Source organism: Sorghum bicolor, chromosome 4 (genome assembly GCF_000003195.3).
Source record: "Sorghum bicolor cultivar BTx623 chromosome 4, Sorghum_bicolor_NCBIv3, whole genome shotgun sequence".
Lineage (NCBI taxonomy): Eukaryota > Viridiplantae > Streptophyta > Magnoliopsida > Poales > Poaceae > Sorghum > Sorghum bicolor.
In genome coordinates this window covers 56218917-56236961 of record NC_012873.2, presented here as the reverse complement: position 1 = coordinate 56236961, position 18045 = coordinate 56218917, and the positions used below count along the sequence as shown (strand labels likewise).

Below are 18045 nucleotides of genomic sequence, written 5' to 3'. Positions count from 1 at the left end.
TTAGTCAAACTTCACATCGTTTGATTTTTTTTAAAGTGAGAATTACATCTTTTTCTTCCTAGATCAAACAGGCGTAAATAATATCTCTTTGAAGTTTTAGCTGAACAAATCTGAGCGGTGGGAATTATGTTGGCAACCTTTTTAAGGGAAGTTTTAGAATGTTTTAGTTTTGGTAAAATGATATTTTTTATGCCTATTTTTAACACCTCCCCGTCCCCGGTTCCCCCTCCTTGTTTCGTCCCCTTCGGCCTTCGCCAATTGCAGATCGCCAAAATTCCCCACGCCCGGCTCTTCTTCACTCGAGCCAAACCCCCCTCAACTCTCAACCGCTGAACGCAGAGTTCTCGACCTAGCACGCGCGGCCGCCGCCGCAGCCCTCAATGGCGTCCCTTTTCAAGGTACGGATCTCAAAAACCCTAATTCCCCGAGCATCCAGGTCCCGTCGCCCCGCCATGCTGACGCGGCTCTTCGCGGCTTCTCCTGCTGCCTCCAGGACCCGAGCAAGCTTTCGGCGTACAGGGACCGTCGATTCAAGGGGACGCAGGAGGAGTATGAGGCGACGCTGCTTGCGTCGACTACGCTGTACATTGGGAACATGTCCTTCTACACCACGGAGGAGCAAGCCTACGAGCTCTTCTCCCGCGCCGGCGAGATCAAGAAGATCATCATGGGCCTCGACAAGAACTCCAAGACCCCATGCGGTTTCTGCTTCGTGCTGTGCGGGCCTCTTCCCCTTCCTTGATACGTCGCGTTACTTTTCCTGTTTGTTCTTGCGCTGGGTGATTTTGGATTCGGTGCTGTAGTTTCCTTCAATTTACAGGAACATAGCCCTCGCCCTAGTTTAATTTTTAGGGAAAATTGCTCCAATTGTTCTGTTGGAGTGTAGTTTGATGCAATTGGATGCTGAGTAGATGGCTTTCCAGTCCTGTTTATGTATTGATTTGGTTCTTCAGTAGTGTAGTAGTGTGAGCTGTTCATCTGCTAGTTGCATCTGGACATTGCTTCATGAAATTTGATTGCTGCCAGGAACATGTGACATGCCTAGAACAGGAATAGAGAACTGTGCTATCTCAGCGTGTATATTCCATAGGATATTGCAATAAATTGGAGTGCTGGTCTGGGGTGGGGGGTCGGGGTTGCGGTAAATAGCAGGTGCTTGGTTCTTGTAGAAACGATGTCATATATAAGAAAAACAATCCATCTTTTCATTTTTTTATTACTTAATTTCATGTACTTTGTTTTAGTTCAGGGGTGGAGCCCCCCGTGCGTGGAAGTTCTTTAGAAAACACAACTTTTACCATATAGATGTTGAGTGTATATGTGTTTATATCTTGCCGCCCAGCCCCTAAACAATTATCTTCAAGTGCTGCTATGGCCGCTGTTGACTTGTGCACTCTCTAATTAGGGTGTGGTCGTTTAATTTATCATTTTTTATGGGAACTGGGATTTAATAACATATAATGTTCCATACTGGTGATTTCAGTGGCCATTTGAGAATTTGTATATGTATAAGTTTGTACCATAGCTGTTTTCTATGCTTGCTTGTGAGCCCCTTCCCCAGAAGACTGGGATGTGAGTTCATGGGCACTGATATTTAGCTATACACGTTCCAATCTGAGTGTAAATTTTCCTTAGGATTTATTGGGTTGTTGCAATTATGTTTGATTCCTTATTTGTAAAGTGGGAAATCAAGGGTTACAACGAGGAATATGATGTTATTTATGCTGAAGTTTTGCTAAACTGATAACAACTATGCGGTTAGCCTTTTTCCCCCTCTGCTTGCAAAGTTTCTATGTTTTTGTTTCCATGTTTAGTTTGATGTCGTTCATGTGTGTCATTCTATATTCATAGGATGAGAATCATGGTTTTTTTTTTTTTTACTTTTGTAACCGGGGCATAGGTTATTGAATTTAGTGATGCAAACTGTATTGTTGGGTACAGTGTGTCAGTCTGCCTTGTTCTGAATAAACTCACTATTCTGTTAGGTTCATAGAAGCTACACATTCATCGGCTGTCAATTTTGAAAAAAAAAAGGAATTTTGCTGTTCACACATATCTGTGCATTGCAAGAATACTACTTAGTCTGGTTTGACTGTTAGTATCTGTTGTTTTAATGGCCATGCTTAGGCCTTGTTTAGTTCGCAAAAATTTTCAAGATTCCCCATCACATCGAATCTTTGGTCGCATGCATGAAGTATTAAATATAGACGAAAATAAAAACTAACTGCACAGTTTATCTGTAATTTGTGAGATGAATCTTTTGAGCCTAGTTACTCTGTGATTGGACAATGTTTGTCAAATAAAAACGAAATGCTACAGTAGTCAAAAACAAAAAAAATTGCAAACTAAACAAGGCCTTATGCCTATGCAATTTGATCCTGTCTTTCCAGGTACTACTCTAGAGAGGATGCTGAAGATGCTGTCAAATACATTAGTGGAACGATGCTTGATGATCGTCCAATCCGTGTTGATTTCGATTGGGGCTTTGAAGAAGGCAGGCAATGGGGCCGTGGACGAAGTGGTGGACAAGTAGTGCCTTGATCTTATTCTAACAAATATACATGGGTTTCTACATGCTTTATGCTTATATATTGCTTGTTCCTTGCATAGGTCAGAGATGAGTACCGTACAGATTATGATCCTGATATCCTTTGATGCTATTCTATTACAGTTTACTCCATTCTGATCTGGTGCTATAAAACATAGAAAACCATAAGATGATTCCATAAATGCTATGCACCTGCTGGTGTCAACTTAAATTGAGCTATAAAATTACATGTTTCTCTGCGCCTGTTGTCTTTTACTGGTGCAATTTTGATTATGGTGTACCTTTGCATGTTCCCTTTGTTCAACCACTTTTCTAAGGAGCTCTCAATTTTCCTTAATGAATCAAACGAAGAGGTGGTTATGGTAAGATGGTTCAGAGGGAACTAGAAGCACAAAGAGAATTAGTTGACTATGGTGGATCTTTTCAACCGAATGCACCACCTCCCTGTAAGTTTGATGTTATTTGGATTATGTTCTTTTGAGAACGAATTTCCATGAATTCGCATTTGTTTTGTGATGCCTATGATTTTTGTCTTTGATTGAGTTCTTAGGGGTTTGTATAAACTTTGGTTGATTCAACATGTAATGTTTGCTGGAATATATGAAACAATTTTACCCTTTTTCCAGTTCTGTTAGACTGTTACTCCTTACTCTGCATAGCATTCTTTACACAGTCCAATCTCTCTTTTACCCTAGTGGCAATCAGTTTACTTTTGTGATGTTGTGAACTTGCATAAGTTGGGTGTTTCACTTCTTGCTGTCTGGACCATGATTGTGACGAATCAATTCTTTGCAGCATATTTTGCAATCATTTGATCATTAGTTGGCCAGTCGTTTTAAGTAGATTTTTCCCATTATATTCTTATCTTTAGATGTGCTTTAACCTGACCATATTAGGGACATGAATTTGCCATCTTATTTTAATGTGCAGATGAGAGAGGTGAGCGGAAGAGAGGATACGGAGATTCTCATAGGAATGACAGAGGAGGTAACACATGCCAAAATTGTTCTTTTGTGTGTTTTATTTTTGCTCACTAACACGATATGAGTCTCCAGATTACCAGCGGAAACGCTATCGGAACGACGACCGGTCGGCACCAGAGGAGTCCAAGAGAGCACCAGACTCTGATCCAGCGGTATTAGCAATGTTTCTTGTTATGCCATGGTCCCTTATTATTTCTTTGTGGACCGGAGATATTCATAAAACATTCTATGTTTCGTTTACAGGAGAAGAATCCCAGATTCCGTGAGAAAGGTGACTCTGATGAAGAAGAGGATGACTACGACAAGAGACGTCGTCGCTAGCGATGTGTGGATCAGTTGTTGCTACATGCAACAGTTCTGGTATCCAGTCGCTGCAGAAGAGTCCACAGCTAGCAGCAGTATCCGGATTTCGCCCTGTTGTACAACAGTCTTTGTTCGTCGGTCGGCCGTTCCTCCTTTTCTAGTACTCCTATCATCTGTTAGCCTGAATGTGCGTTGGTTTTACATGTGGCTTTACAGTGAGCCTAATCTGTATGTTTGCTGCTGATGAAGACTATACTGAGACCGATGCATATATGAATTCTAAATTATTATTACCTAATCCTAACTAATCTTTTTCCTATCTGTTTCCCCACAACTCTAGTGGCCCTAATGCGTGCTTATGTGCATTGGTTGTGCCGTTGTGCGATCCGCTTGGCTCTGTCGGTTGCCGGGGCCGGGCCGGGTGCCGAGCGCCTGATGGTAGTCGTCGGTTTACAGCCGGTCGCTTGACGGCAGTAGCCGCCGGGTCCGGTCGGCAGAAATCCACTGACCACAGTTTAGTTTGCGAAAAAAAAGTTATTGGGTATTATAGCACATTTATAATTATAATAATTAATATCTGATTATAGACTAGTTAGACTTGAAAGATTTGTCTTGCAAAATATATACAAACTGTATAATTGGTTATTTTTAATCTATATTTAATGATGTTTTTGAGTGGAAACTAAACAAGGTTCGAAGTAGTTCCGCAAAAGAAGTAACAGATTGTTGTACATCTATTGTCTGCGCTCCAATGAAATTATTTTAGATATTTCGGTTAGACACAAGTCATTTTAAAGATGATGAGTATTTACAAATTACAATGGGGGATGTTCGCTTAGGCCAGTCTCAATGCATAGTTTTATGACACTGTTACCAAGATTATAAACTAGGTAACCGTGCCATATGAGTTTTATGGGGATGAAACTCCTCTCTCATCTGATGAAACTTCTTTAATAACCCTGCTAAGTCAGCAATTTTGCTTATATGACATCCTATTTAATGTGCATGACACTCTCATGAAACATGCATCGAGACTGGCCTTATGCTAAAGGCGCCAGCCATGGGCTCTGGTTGCAGTGCTCTCAGCATTCCGAATTTTTTTGTTTCATATATAACTATATAGATATAGGTTTTAATGGTTATTGGGAGAATAAAAAGAAGTTTGATTTTTGTGGGGGATTGCCGCTATTATTTGGGCAATTTAGTACTCTCTGTCCCTAAAAGCTTCAATTCTTGGAGTTGTCTTAAGTCAAACTTTTTAAACTTTAATCAAATTTCTTAAAAAACGCTCAAATTTATAGTATCAAATTAGTATCATTAGATTTATCATAGAATATATTTTCATAAGATACTCATTTTATATTATAGATATTGATATTTTTTTCTATAAAATTAGTTAAATTTAAAAAAGTTTGACTAATATAGATTCTAGTAATTAAAGCTTTCAAAGACTGAGGGAGCATACTGGTATGAACTGTGGTTTTGGGCACTGCAACGTGAGGGCACAAAGGAAAAATAATTCAGTTTGGCAAGCAAAGAGTTGGAGGTTGTTGCCTAAGAGTAGGTGGCAATAATAATAGACTTTACTTTTGATTCTCTATATTTGAGTGTGCTTTTTCCTATTTCATTTGTCAGTGTTTGCGCTGAAAATCTTGTGACGATTGGCTATGTCCTGATGCATAGGCTAGATAGTTTTCATTTTCTAAAAAGATTTCAAAATAATTGGTGTATGCCCCCTTTTAAGTGTTGTCTAGATAATTTTTTTAAAAGCTTAACTAAATTTATAGAAAAATACTAGCAACATTGTATATCCAAATAAATTTATTATTAAAATAGATTCAAAGATCTATTTAATCATATAAATTATGTACTATTATATATATATATATATATATATATATATATATATATATATATTCTACACCCTAGGTGTAGAATACTATTCTACATCAAACTGTTATACTGAACATAATTCAGTATTGTTCAGTACCTGTGTTTCAGTATTGTTCAGTATTTCATGGTACTGGGTGTACGACTGGATGATACTGAACGTTGCTCAGTACTGCTCAGTATTTTTTCTACTCAGTTTTGACTTGCGGTGTAGAATAATATACCTAGGGTGTAGAATAACATTGCCGTACATAGCTAATGTTGTGTATGTTTAAGTTATCGAGATCAAGAAGTGAGAACGGCCGAAGAGACTGAGGGATTACATCATTATGTTCAGTTTTGTATATCTTGATAAAGGAAAAACAGAAGAGTTGACTTGCGTTCCAGTGCCATCAGCCCATCACATCAACCAACGTCATGTGAAACCGCGTCGAGCATAATTTTCAATTTGCATTTTTCAATTGGGGTGCAGGGATTCGCTGTGAACAGTGAAGGTTCCTCGATCTTTACTTTGCCAGGTCGTACGGCGGGAGGGACGCATGGCGGACCCAATTGGCACGGCGAAACAGATTGTGAAGATGGCTCTAGCGATCAGGAGGGCGGTGCAAACGGTTCGCCGGAACGAGGAGGAGTGCCGTGACATCGAACAGCTCGCAACCAGGGTGAGTTCCATCCTGTCGCAACTCCTGGAGACGGCGGCGGCGGCGGCGACGAGCGACCCGGCGATGGACGGCGCCATGGCGGCGCTCGAGAGGAGCCTGGACCGCGCCCTCAAGCTCGTCACCAGCTGCCAAAAGAGGAGCACGATGCACCGTGTCTGCGCGGCTGGGGCCATGGCCAGGCAGCTGCGCCGGGTGCAGGACGACATCCTGCGGCAAATGGTGCTGGGTGTCTTCGCCACCACTACCCAGCTCACCCTGAGCTTGAACATGCTAGTGCAGCCGGGTGCTGGTGCTCCTCCGCCTGCACACCCACCGAGGTCAGGGTCCCGATGGCCATCCTCCCTAGGAATTGAAGCAAGTAAGATCAACTTTTCAAGCCTGTTCGCTTGAGATTATCCACCGAATCTACCCGTCATTCTGCGGAGTCTACTTTCGGTCATGATTTTTTAGTCAAACGAAATGGCCAGACATAAAAGAATAAAATCGGCTTGCGTTGATTTCACCACCCGCAGGGATACGACATTTGAGATTCTCTGGGTTAGAAGCCACAGCAGGCTTGAAAAAGTTTAGTTTGTCTGAATTAGAGACTGCTACCGATCACTTTTCAGAGGAAAACATCATTGGACGAGGTGGACATTCGATTGTCTACAAGGTATACATGCACTGGCACACTGCATGTGCTCGGTTTGGCGAATTTTGTTTTCACGCTTTTTCCGATGATCATAATCATATTATTTCCACATACCTATTTTCCAGTTTGCACATAGCGTGTTGTCCTTTGTTAGCGCTTTTCAGCCCATGCATACAATTGGATAGCATATCTGTAATGAATTCATCACTAAACATATACTTTACAGGGTGTATTAGATGACGGGTTGATGGTTGCTATCAAGCTATATAATCCTTCCTCTCGCATTCCGGCAGACCGTCTGCATGAGCGCGTCCATGATGAACTTAGGCTTGTTTCAAAACTTCGTCACAAAAATTTTGTCAACTTTTTGGGATATTGCCTTGCCGTCGAGGAAGTAAATGAAGATGAAGGAAGTGAAGATGAAAGCTTTAGAATAACCCAAGTATCAAGTTCTTTCATGGTTGGAGAATATATGCCGAATGCGAGCCTGGACAGAATTATCAATGGTATAGGTACACATATACATGTTTCCACTGAAATATATTGCCTAGACTAACACTTCACAGATATCGGGACCGATTGTCTCTTAGTTATGTCGTATTTTGCTGACTGTCACTGTAGTTCGCTTACTAGCAATGATTAGTATAATATATGTTCTGCAGGGTCAAGACTTCATTGGTCCTCTGTATTTCACATAATTCAGGGGATAGCCCAAGGCGTTAAAATCCTTCATGATCGGAACATTGTGCATTTGGATTTAAAACCAAGCAACATCCTCTTGGATTCTGATTTCAATCCCAAGATAGGTGATTTTGGAGTAGCTAGAGAGTTGGATCTCGGAGAGAATGACTTATCTGACAACCACTTTGTGGGCTCAATGTAAGATGTCATTCCACCCACTGCCATAGGTATAGTCTGGTGATCAAATGCGCACCGCATATTTAATTTGGAAAAACAAAACATGCGCAGTTATATATGTCATTTGAAACATGTTGCGATATAGCAGAACTTTTACAGTTTAGCTGTTTTCCGTTACCCTTCATCCATATTCCATGACATGTGTGCATATCCTTATCCTTATGTTAACGGAAGCTTTTATATATGTCCACCAATTCAGGCGGTATACGGCTCCTGAATATTATGGCAACCGTCGGCTTAAGTCTTCGACGAAAGGAGAGTCCTTGATGAAGAAAGACGTGTATGGTTTTGGCGTCACCCTCCTTGATATCCTTAGCAGTATGTGCATATCTGAAGCTGCTCGTTGCCAACCTTCACTTGAATGGGTAAGTTACTATTACTATTATCAGCAACCAAAAAAAATGAGTGGGAGGTTACAGAACCAATTTGATTTAGTAATACAATAGAAATTGATTGTGTGGGGTATTAATAAGACATAAGAGTTTTGAGAGTGAAAATTGCACTTCTTCACTCAAGAGACGTAAATTGGACTGATTCAAAAATATTTCAGATAAAAACATCACGTCAGTTAGTATTCTCTCATTCACGTACCTTAGGGCATGTACAACGGGTCGTCGGTATTTTTATAGAAAAACCCCCGTTGAGCTCTGAAGATGGGCCTTCCGTCGTCTCGCGAAGGGACGGAGTCGTCCCGTGCACCGATGCAGAGGAGACCAGCCAAGCAGCGTTGTAGGAGTCGTCCCCTTGTCTCGACGGCGCGTAGATCCGGGGCGCTCGCACGCATGCGTGAAGTTTTGGCGCGCGCGGGAGGGAGCCGTCCCGCCAAATCCGTCTCTACCTCATCTTATTTCACCGGTGAAGCAGGCACTGCGCTGCAGCTTTCTTCCTCAATCGAGAGCTCCAACCTTTGGCGGCTGCGATGTTGAGTGCCTCAGCAAGGAAGAGCACGCTAGCATCTGCAAACAAGAAGAGCAAGGGTGCCCCGGCTACTGCGTCAGCGGCAATGGCGGCGGCGGCGGCCTGCAACCTCAGTCAGGGTGGAGGCTCGTCGTTGGGCGCGGATGTCGCGGGCCGAACCCTAGGTCGCGGAAGCGGAACAACAGCGATGGCGCCGAGGTACCCCATCTCCCGTTCCCTCAGCAACAGCACAACGATGCCTCCTATCTCCATTGGTACATCTGGTGGAGGTGCCTTCCCCGGCGCTGTGACGGCTCCATCGTCTTCGAACAGTGGGTTACTGGGTTTCCATTCCCCACTTCACCATCTACTGCTTGGTGGGATCCGGCCAACGTTGATCCAGCTTCTCCTTCGTTTATGCGCTCAGCAGCTTGGGATCCATCTTGGTAATCACCCGATCCTGTGAATTGATCTAGATTTGCTCCTATCTGTTAGTGAAATTTTATCCTATTTGTTAGTGAAATTTCTAGCTGGATCAACTGTGGAAGATTTTCTAGCTGAGGATGAAATCGTAGAAGAATTCATAAGGGAGATTCGAGATGAATTGAAGGCCGACATCGATGGAGAATCATCAACTATACCTCGCCGTCGACAGAGTGGACCAAGGAGGTACATACCAAGAAATCGAGAAAAAGGTCACGATGATCTTGTTGCTAATTATTTTTCTGCAAATCCTATCTATACCGATGAGATGTTCCGTAGAAGATTTAGGATGACTAGGCCATTATTCCTACGCATCGTCGATAGTCTTAGGGGGTGGTCTCCTTATTTTACCCAAAGATTCGATGCAACCGGTAGGGATTCTCTTTCACCACTTCAAAAGTGTACTGCCGCTATTAGGATGCTAGCTTACGGCTCCTCGGCTGATCAACTTGATGAAGTATTGAAAATTGCTGCAAGCACTTGTTTGGAGATTTTGGAAAAATTTGCTGAAGGAGTTATTGAATGTTTTGGTGAAGAGTATTTACGTCCTCCAAGAAGTGATGAAATGGAGAAAATCTTACAAGAAAACGAGGCTCGTGGTTTTCCTGGAATGTTAGGTAGCATCGATTGTATGCATTGGGCATGGAAGAATTGCCCGAAAGGTTGGGCTGGCATGTTCACTCGTGGTGATAAAGGCATTCCTACTATGATTCTAGAAGCAGTGGCAACCCATGATCTTCGTATATGGCATGCTTTCTTTGGTACGGCCGGGTCTCAGAACGACATTAACGTCCTAAACAAGTCTCCACTGTTCATTCAGGCTATAAAAGGGGAAGCTCCGATAGTACAATATTATGTAAATGGGACACAATATGATATGAGTTACTATCTTGCTGATAAGATATATCCTGAATGGGCGGTATTTGTGAAGACAGTAACGGCCCCTCAGTCGGCTGAAAACAAATTATTTGCATTGAAGCAAGAAGGGGCAAGGAAAGATATCGAGTGCGCATTTGGTGTACTGCAGTCACGCTTTGATATTGTTCGACGACCTGCAAAATTGTGGAAGCAGGCAGACGTTATCAACATAATGCAGACTTGTGTTATCCTTCACAATATGATAGTGGAAGATGAGAAGGAATAAGTTAGAGTTGCTTTAGATTTGAATGAGAATCCGAGTGCGACGATAGTGCTCCCACCTAAAGTACATACAAGCGACAACCCTAATCCATGCTTCACAGAGGTGCTTCGTAGGAATTCCGCTATCAAAGCTCGGGGACACACAAGAAACTCAAGAATGATCTAATCGAACACATATAGCAACGCTACGGAAACAAAGAAAATTAGACAGTACATTGCAATTATATATTGGTGGTTTTAAAATATTGTAATTATGTTCATCTTATATATAATATATATCATATTAGTTGTTTTATAAAATATTATAATTATGTTCATCTTTATATATAATGTATATTATATATTATATGGTTTTAAAATATTATAATTATGTTCATCTTATTTATGCTTGAACCTGTCTTCTATCAAATAGCCACACAATAGTATACAAGTTGATATTCATAATTGATCCTAGCTACATGCAAATCATTAAACATCTTAGAGACAGACATCCGTCTGTGGGTTGTATGATCTGTCTTTATACCTGTCTGTATGATAGATTCGAGACGTTTAGAGACGGAACCCGTCTTTGGGTTGTACATGCTCTTATTGGCAGGAACAAGAGTGACGAAAAATAATAATAAGTGAATGGGCAATAAATGCGCCAATTAAATTTTTATGACACTGCAACTACCACTAAACATCCACATCATTAGCTGACTAGGGAAATACTAGAGAACGACCCTTTTGTTTTCCTCAAGAGATGTACTGTATATTTCACACAGCAAAACTAAATAATAGGATTTACACTATCAATCGGAGTAATAAGTACTAAAATGCACTTTTTATGGCCAACTATGGTACAGGACATGCAAAATGATGTCGGTTTGCTGCGGGACACCCCAAAAAACGTAATTTGCTACTGGACAGGATTTAGCCTGCACCAGAGAAATGTTCAAAAAATTAAGTATTCTCACTTGCCAGCCATCAAATTTACACAACCTCATAGCCCCCCCCCCCCCCCCCCCCCCCCCGCCCAAAAAAAAAAAGCAAAATGCTTTCTGTTTTTTTCTTGTCCCACATAAAAAAATGACATCATTTTGCATGTCCTATAGCAAACTGCCCCCTTTATCATCTGTATTGTGTTTTGTTCACAGGCTTGGAACCTGCAGCAAGCTTCACGAATGAACTTTCTTATGAACAAAACTCGACAAATGGAGAAGTTGTTTGATCCGTCATTGTGTGAAAACACTCAGCTAAAGATGATACGAAGATGCATTGAGATAGGACTTTTGTGCACACAAGAGAATCCCATGGACCGGCCCACCATGCGAGAGATTCTTGATATGCTAGATGGCAAGAACAAGTTACCAACTCCAAGGAAACCAAGATACATCAAATGAAAAGACAGCCTCATCCGATGGGTTGTACTATATATATGTAGCACCACCAATATGGATAGATATGGTAATCTATTGAGAGGACCGCGAGCAACTTGAGTCATGAACCTAATCAATTTCAGAATTGTAGGCCTGGATTTTTTTTAACATAATATTATTTTAATAGAAAATATAGACAAAAAATATAATTTGGTAAAATGGCACTTCTAGCTAGAGAAAGGGAGTTTACAACAACCACATTACAAACCGTTAGGCATGAACCAGTTTTATCTTGTCGTCACAATTGGTCATACGGTTGCAAGACCTACACAATAGCAAGTATTTTCCATTGACAAAGGTGAGCAACGAGTCTGCCTCTGGAAAATGGTCACCATTTATCGGCCATTTCTAAAGACGGGCTCATGACTGCCTTTATGAACCGATGGACATCTATTAATATCATTTATGAAATTGAACCCAAGACGACCTAGTGACTGCTCAAAACACCTCTCAACCACTGCAGCACACACCCACTTCTGACTATATATAAGATGTCATCTTTTTATATCAATATTCATAATCTTATATTAAATATTTGGCTACTAAATAAACTTAAATGAAAAAAGTTTTAGCTACAAAGTTTTAAGTCTTTTTAAGCACTACAACTTTATTACTCCCTCTGTCCTATAATTACTACCCCTGTTTCAAAGAACAAAAAAGCATTTAATTCTCTCTCACAACACTAGTACTATTGCATTAATATATGTGAGATAGCACGTCTTATATTATGGGACAAAAAGTGGTTGTGCTTTAGACTGTGTCTCAGCAGCTAGAGATTGAGCATTGAGCCATAGATATGTAGTGAGATTTCTCGGAATCGGACAAGAACATATGCAGTCTATAGAAACCTCACTAAGTTTCGACTAAAGTTACAATTCTTACTGACTAGAACCTCCTCATTGGATAATCATGGGTCCCGATCATGGATTCATACCACGTGTCCATGCGCAAGCATTTAACTCCAGGTCAAAATATTTGCCCAGCAACAACCAAGCGCTCCCGGTTGCATAGTTGCCCAGGGTACAAGATGATCTCATACCCAACAAGCTACAACTAAAGTCTATAACCATACTGCTTGACATGAATTACTCAAGAATAGAGGTTGCCACAGTACTTTGTAAAGGTTTTTGGACATAGAAACTCCAGTCTTAAACTTGGGGGCGCATCACCTCTCAGCAATCAGGTACCAAATTTTTCAAAGAATATTTATGCAATGTCACTGGGGCACCTGTAGGAAACTATCAGCTGCCATAACCAAGCAATTAGGAGATGACCTTGGCACGAGTGGCTGGATCTTCCTTGTGTTCGATCCACATCATGAAAACATAACCAAGGCACCACAACAACACATACTGAAGTGGAACCCAGCACAGAAGTGCGACGAGGCTAAGCATACTCCCAACATACTGTGGGTCTTTGATATAGCCAAAGGGAAACTCTGTCACCCATGGGATCATCTTTCCAAATCGAACGCCATAGTATGTACCAGACTCACCAAGCAGCTGGTACACCCTGAAAAGAAACAAAGGTTTCAGGAACAAAAGCAATGAACTGTGCGTCCTTCATTACATTGAATACAATTTAGGGTCTTTACAGCTAGGTAAAATTTTAGTTGCAACTCTAACAAGACATGAGTGCGAAGTAACCGGATAATGAAACACAATATGGTGGCCAATTTCAGAATAGCAGAACAGACATAGGCAGATACTGTGAACAGCACGTATAACCAGAATACAATCCTTAGAGACAGGATGCACTATGAACTCCCTCACGTCCTCACAATACTATAGAAGAAAGCAGGGCAACACTCACAGTACAATTCCCATTCTGTGTACAAGTATTATGGAATATGACAAAATATAATTTGTATGACTGGACCAGGATCTTCTTGTGTTCAAACGACAAGATTTTCTGCTACATGTGTTTATCATTTTTCTAACTAATCGTGCCACTTAAATTATGTTTCACCTTTGTTACCCTTAGCCAGCCATCTAACTCTACTAGTTCTGTGACCACAACAGCCGGACCCATGCAGCAGTGCCAGCACGACATCTACTGGAGGCCTGATCTTTGGTGCTATCCACCTCTGATCTAATCTAGCTAGTATGCGTTAGATACAGAAGAGTAGTGATTTCATCTGTGTTCTATACATTATTTTTTATTTTACTAAATGTGCAGTGACGATGACAATTAATGTACTAAACTTAAGGCCATGGATTTTCGTATGCACAGAAACCACCGGTCCAATCGATGGATTCACTTGATGTAACACATACCCCACTAAATTCATTTACACTTACTCCATGAGGAGTTGTGCCAGTGTTTAGGTTGGCGAGCATTAAATTCTTTGGAGAAATACGTGACTGGGTTATACATATGCATTCAAATACAAGTTTTATGTCAATTGTTAAGGAATTCAAGAACCCCCTTATCTTGCAGTATGACCAGTCCACTATCTCGGTAGCACAATTATAAAGCCTTTTTAAGATATTTCAACATTCAACAGAGACAAAGTTTTATGGCAAGGACCTATCAAAGAAGATAGCCAAATAATAATTCAATGGAATAATTCCTCCCATGCCACCAAATAAACATTAAATCCAATGATATACCATTGACAGTGACTCTGGAGGGGCCCCATATGTCATAGACACCTTGATGGTATATCATGGATTGAGAATCAATACACTATCATGACCAATCTAGCAGCATATACATACTGGAAGACAAACGAACTTCAAAGTTTCGATGACTATGAACTCCCTCGTTATAGTACTATGTCCATGTAGTGTAGAAGTATTACGATATTGATAAAATGGAATGCATATGATGAGATCAGGATCTTCTTTGTACTAGTTCACACAGCAAGATTTTCTGCTACTCTTGTTTATCATTATTCAACTAGTGTTATGGCTGGAATTCTGTTTCGCCTTTGTAACCACTAGCCAGCCATCTAACTCTACTCATTTTGAGCGCACCAATCTTTGGTACTATCCACCTCTCTCCTAATCATTCACCTCAGCACTACCATCATTTTCCATTTTACTAAATCACAATCACAACTGAAACTTCAAGGCAGTGATTTCGACGCAAATGGAAATAAGCAAGCAATGAATTTACATAATGTTACACATACGGCATACCACACTAACTCCACTCACACCTTACACTATGACGACACCTACGGGTAACCAGTGTTAAGATTAGTCGGCATTAACCTCCTTGTTCAAAAAAGAAACACATAGGTTATCCATATGTGATAAAAAAAAGGCAAATTTGTTATCATCTGTTACAACAGTGAGTTGAGTCCCAAGCCTACAGCATGATCTTATCAGCATTTTGTGGTTTATCAACAATTTAACAGAGACAAATTTAGAATAAAAATCTATCAATGAAGATAGCACCATGATGCAAACCATTGGTTATATAAAGACAAGGAAAATTCCAAGAGATGGTGTACCATTAATCTACCAGTGTGCCTAAACCCATGAGTGTTAAAAGGGAGAAAATGATAATTGTTTGCCTAATCCACTTCCCTAGCCATTTCTTTGTACCTAGTTTCGAAATCACATTTACCAGTGTTTAATCACCTGAAGCAATTCTGCGGCTCCAAATGGAAAGAGAAATTAAGCCTTGCACAAGATACAACTGAAGTAATAAGTTATTCCTTCAAATTCTAAACCAGTAACCTCCAATTCCTACAGCTGAGAACCGTTGAATAGAATACAGTTAGTGTTATTCACCTAAGGTGAACAGAAGACGTCAGGCTTGGCATGAATCTTTTTCTTTAGGTGCAGGAGAGCTTAGACATATCTTCGGCCATGTATCATTGTGATAGCCAGTAGCTCAATTCATTCAAGGTAGTCCTTACAATTCGTAATTCAGTCAAGGCAGACAACAATACAAGAGCTCCTTAATCAAATGCGCCTTTGCACCAACAGAAACAGTTGCAAGCTGCAGAGATTCTAAAATCCCGCAGCTATTGCTTAAAGCGGGATGGATCATGTACGGTGCCTCGCCTACTGGGAGAACAAACAGGAGAAGGACGAATCGGTTACTCACTTGAAGTTGAGGTACTGGCCGACGGCGAGGAGGACGGGGCAGTAGAGCGGCGGGGGCCAGGAGAATGAAGCGACGGAGGCGAGCGCGAGGAGCTGAAGCGCCTTGATGGCGTGCGAGACCTGCGCCATCCGCCGGCACGGGTCGGCGCCGCGGCCGCACAAGTCCACCCAACGCTGTGGGTGGGTCCACAGCGCGTAGTAGAACGGGAACGGCAGCAGCACGCCCACGGCCGCCGCCGCGGCCGCCATGGAGACCATCTCAACGGGGGTCGGGGGTGCTCGAGTGTTCGCCGCAACGGTTTTGCAGTGACTTTTACCCTTTTTTAGCAATTGCAGTGAAATTTTCTGTGCTCACAAATTGGGGGTGCGGAGCCCGTGGGCTGTCTAATGGGCCCGGGGAAGTGGACCCAGAATTTGCATCATGAAAAATGTGTACTAAATTATATCTATATTATAATTTGTATATATCTCTTAGAGCTTTACAAATTACGTATATCTCAACAAACGGAACCAGAACAAAAGAAAGGCAAAAAACGGCGGATGGACAATGGACAAAGAAAAAAAGCTATAAATGTTCGTGGAAACATGACAACATGGATGCTACATATTTATAAAATATTTAAAACTTTAATTTATTTTGTGATGACTATGGCATTCATAATATAAGTTAATGTTAGCAATAATATGATAATGTCATACTAAGTCTTGTATCAAATTAAAATAGAGCCTTGATAGATTATTGCTCTCCCATGGTAAACTAAAAAATATATATACTCGTAAATATATATTGTAAAGTTAATTATCATAATTTGGTACTATATATTTGATCAATTTTTAATAAAAGAATTAATCCTAGTCACAAGGATATTAATAACTTAGTGTTAGGGATCTTTGTTTCTTTAAAAAAGATCAACAGTTCAATAGCTCTAGAAAAAAACAAATCCACATGATTCTCGATATGTGCCTCCTTTAAAAATACTCGTACGGATAGTGTCTGTGTATATGTGCTCGTAGAAATAGCGTGAGAGACAAAATAACTTGTCCAAGGTGCCATAGCCCTCATCATACGACCGAAGCTAGGTAGTCACTACGGGGTGCAAACGCACCCCCTCCCCCCTACCCCCCCCCCTAATTTTGTAAAAAATAGTAGTATTTCCTATATTTTCACCATATGTGCATCCCCAATAGCACAACTCCATGCACCCACGAGGTAAGTGCCTCTCCCTCTAATTTGCTCTAGCTTCACCATTGCCTCATCAACGACTGGTATGAGGTGCCATCATCCACTAGCAAAGGGATGTGCGGGAGACAAAATGGCCAGAGATACATATAAGGTGGTTCTTATTTTTTTTATCCAAACAATTTTTGTAATTTAAATTTTAGAAATAATATATGTGTACAACCAAGCAAGAATATTAGATTTCAATTACATTCTGGCTAATTCAATTCTCACTGAAAGCAATTCCTAGAATCTTATTACTTCAATTGGATTCAATTTATAGAATCAAAACTAGGTGTAGTATTCAAACAGGACTCAAGACCACACAAGTTGTAACACATATCGGTATTGCAGCTAGCTAGATTCGTATTAGTCAATGTCCGAGAAATTCCTGAAAATATAAATAAAAAACAAAAATGCCTGAAACCAAAAAACACCCTTCGTTATTTAATGTTAGGGGCCGTTTGTATCCCTCGTTTTAGAGGAATTAAAATCTACATAATGGAGTAGGTTATTTGGCTTGAGATTTAAGATTCTATAACTCTTCCATACTCACAAATAAGACTATCTCAATTTGATAGGATAAGAGATGGAAATGGATTTTATAGATCACTATGTATAATTCTATTCTACAATTTATAGCACATTCTTTAACATATTTTTCTACAATAGAAATGTAACATATAAGTACATCCCTTGTATGCCTAACATAAATTTTTAATTATATTCCATACTATATTAGCTTAATTAATCTATGTCTAAATTATAATTATTAGAATAAATTTCAAGGATCCAAATGGACCCTAGGGTAAAATAAGATAGTTGCAAATACATATATACAATATGTGCATGGTATAGCTATAGTACAACAAGAGTATGGTTGATCGTATGA

At 40.6% G+C, this 18045-nt stretch overlaps 4 protein-coding genes across 5 annotated transcripts; 3 read left to right on the top strand and 1 right to left on the bottom strand.

Moving 5' to 3' along the window:
- LOC8059673 (nuclear cap-binding protein subunit 2) lies at positions 235–4153 on the top strand. Its single transcript, XM_002454118.2, has 8 exons — positions 235–398; positions 494–717; positions 2391–2529; positions 2611–2644; positions 2896–2994; positions 3479–3535; positions 3604–3683; positions 3775–4153. Exons 1-8 carry the CDS (start codon positions 381–383, stop codon positions 3850–3852), a joined length of 729 nt encoding a protein of 242 aa, XP_002454163.1. The 5' UTR covers positions 235–380; the 3' UTR covers positions 3853–4153.
- On the top strand, positions 6139–11958 carry LOC8072455 (cysteine-rich receptor-like protein kinase 45). Of its 2 annotated transcripts, none has more exons than XM_002454117.2 (6): positions 6139–6744; positions 6899–7038; positions 7244–7523; positions 7680–7896; positions 8135–8300; positions 11592–11958. In XM_002454117.2, exons 1-6 carry the CDS (start codon positions 6264–6266, stop codon positions 11835–11837), a joined length of 1530 nt encoding a protein of 509 aa, XP_002454162.1. In that variant the 5' UTR covers positions 6139–6263; the 3' UTR covers positions 11838–11958. The 2 variants fall into 2 exon arrangements, with proteins under 2 accessions (XP_002454162.1, XP_021314463.1); XM_021458788.1 differs by having other exon boundaries at positions 7244–7529.
- LOC110434550 lies at positions 8323–10683 on the top strand. Its single transcript, XM_021458789.1, has 2 exons — positions 8323–9278; positions 9351–10683. Exons 1-2 carry the CDS (start codon positions 8855–8857, stop codon positions 10457–10459), a joined length of 1533 nt encoding a protein of 510 aa, XP_021314464.1. The 5' UTR covers positions 8323–8854; the 3' UTR covers positions 10460–10683.
- LOC8072454 (phosphatidyl-N-methylethanolamine N-methyltransferase) lies at positions 12660–16276 on the bottom strand. Its single transcript, XM_002452392.2, has 2 exons — positions 15936–16276; positions 12660–13385 (listed from the first exon to the last, which is right to left on the bottom strand). Exons 1-2 carry the CDS (start codon positions 16190–16192, stop codon positions 13136–13138), a joined length of 507 nt encoding a protein of 168 aa, XP_002452437.1. The 5' UTR covers positions 16193–16276; the 3' UTR covers positions 12660–13135.

Coding starts and splice junctions, on each gene's coding strand:
- LOC8059673 (XM_002454118.2), top strand. Junction 2,645..2,895: donor CCGTACAGATTATGATCCTG/ATATCCTTTGAT, acceptor AATGAATCAAAC/GAAGAGGTGGTTATGGTAAG. Junction 2,995..3,478: donor ACCGAATGCACCACCTCCCT/GTAAGTTTGATG, acceptor TTTAATGTGCAG/ATGAGAGAGGTGAGCGGAAG.
- LOC8072455 (XM_021458788.1), top strand. CDS start 6,264: ATGGCGGACCCAATTGGCACGGCGAAACAGATTGTGAAGATGGCTCTA. Junction 6,745..6,898: donor CTCCCTAGGAATTGAAGCAA/GTAAGATCAACT, acceptor CACCACCCGCAG/GGATACGACATTTGAGATTC. Junction 7,530..7,679: donor CAGAATTATCAATGGTATAG/GTACACATATAC, acceptor TATGTTCTGCAG/GGTCAAGACTTCATTGGTCC.
- LOC110434550 (XM_021458789.1), top strand. CDS start 8,855: ATGTTGAGTGCCTCAGCAAGGAAGAGCACGCTAGCATCTGCAAACAAG. Junction 9,279..9,350: donor GCAGCTTGGGATCCATCTTG/GTAATCACCCGA, acceptor CCTATTTGTTAG/TGAAATTTCTAGCTGGATCA.
- LOC8072454 (XM_002452392.2), bottom strand. CDS start 16,192: ATGGTCTCCATGGCGGCCGCGGCGGCGGCCGTGGGCGTGCTGCTGCCG. Junction 13,386..15,935: donor GGCCAGTACCTCAACTTCAA/GTGAGTAACCGA, acceptor GTTTCTTTTCAG/GGTGTACCAGCTGCTTGGTG.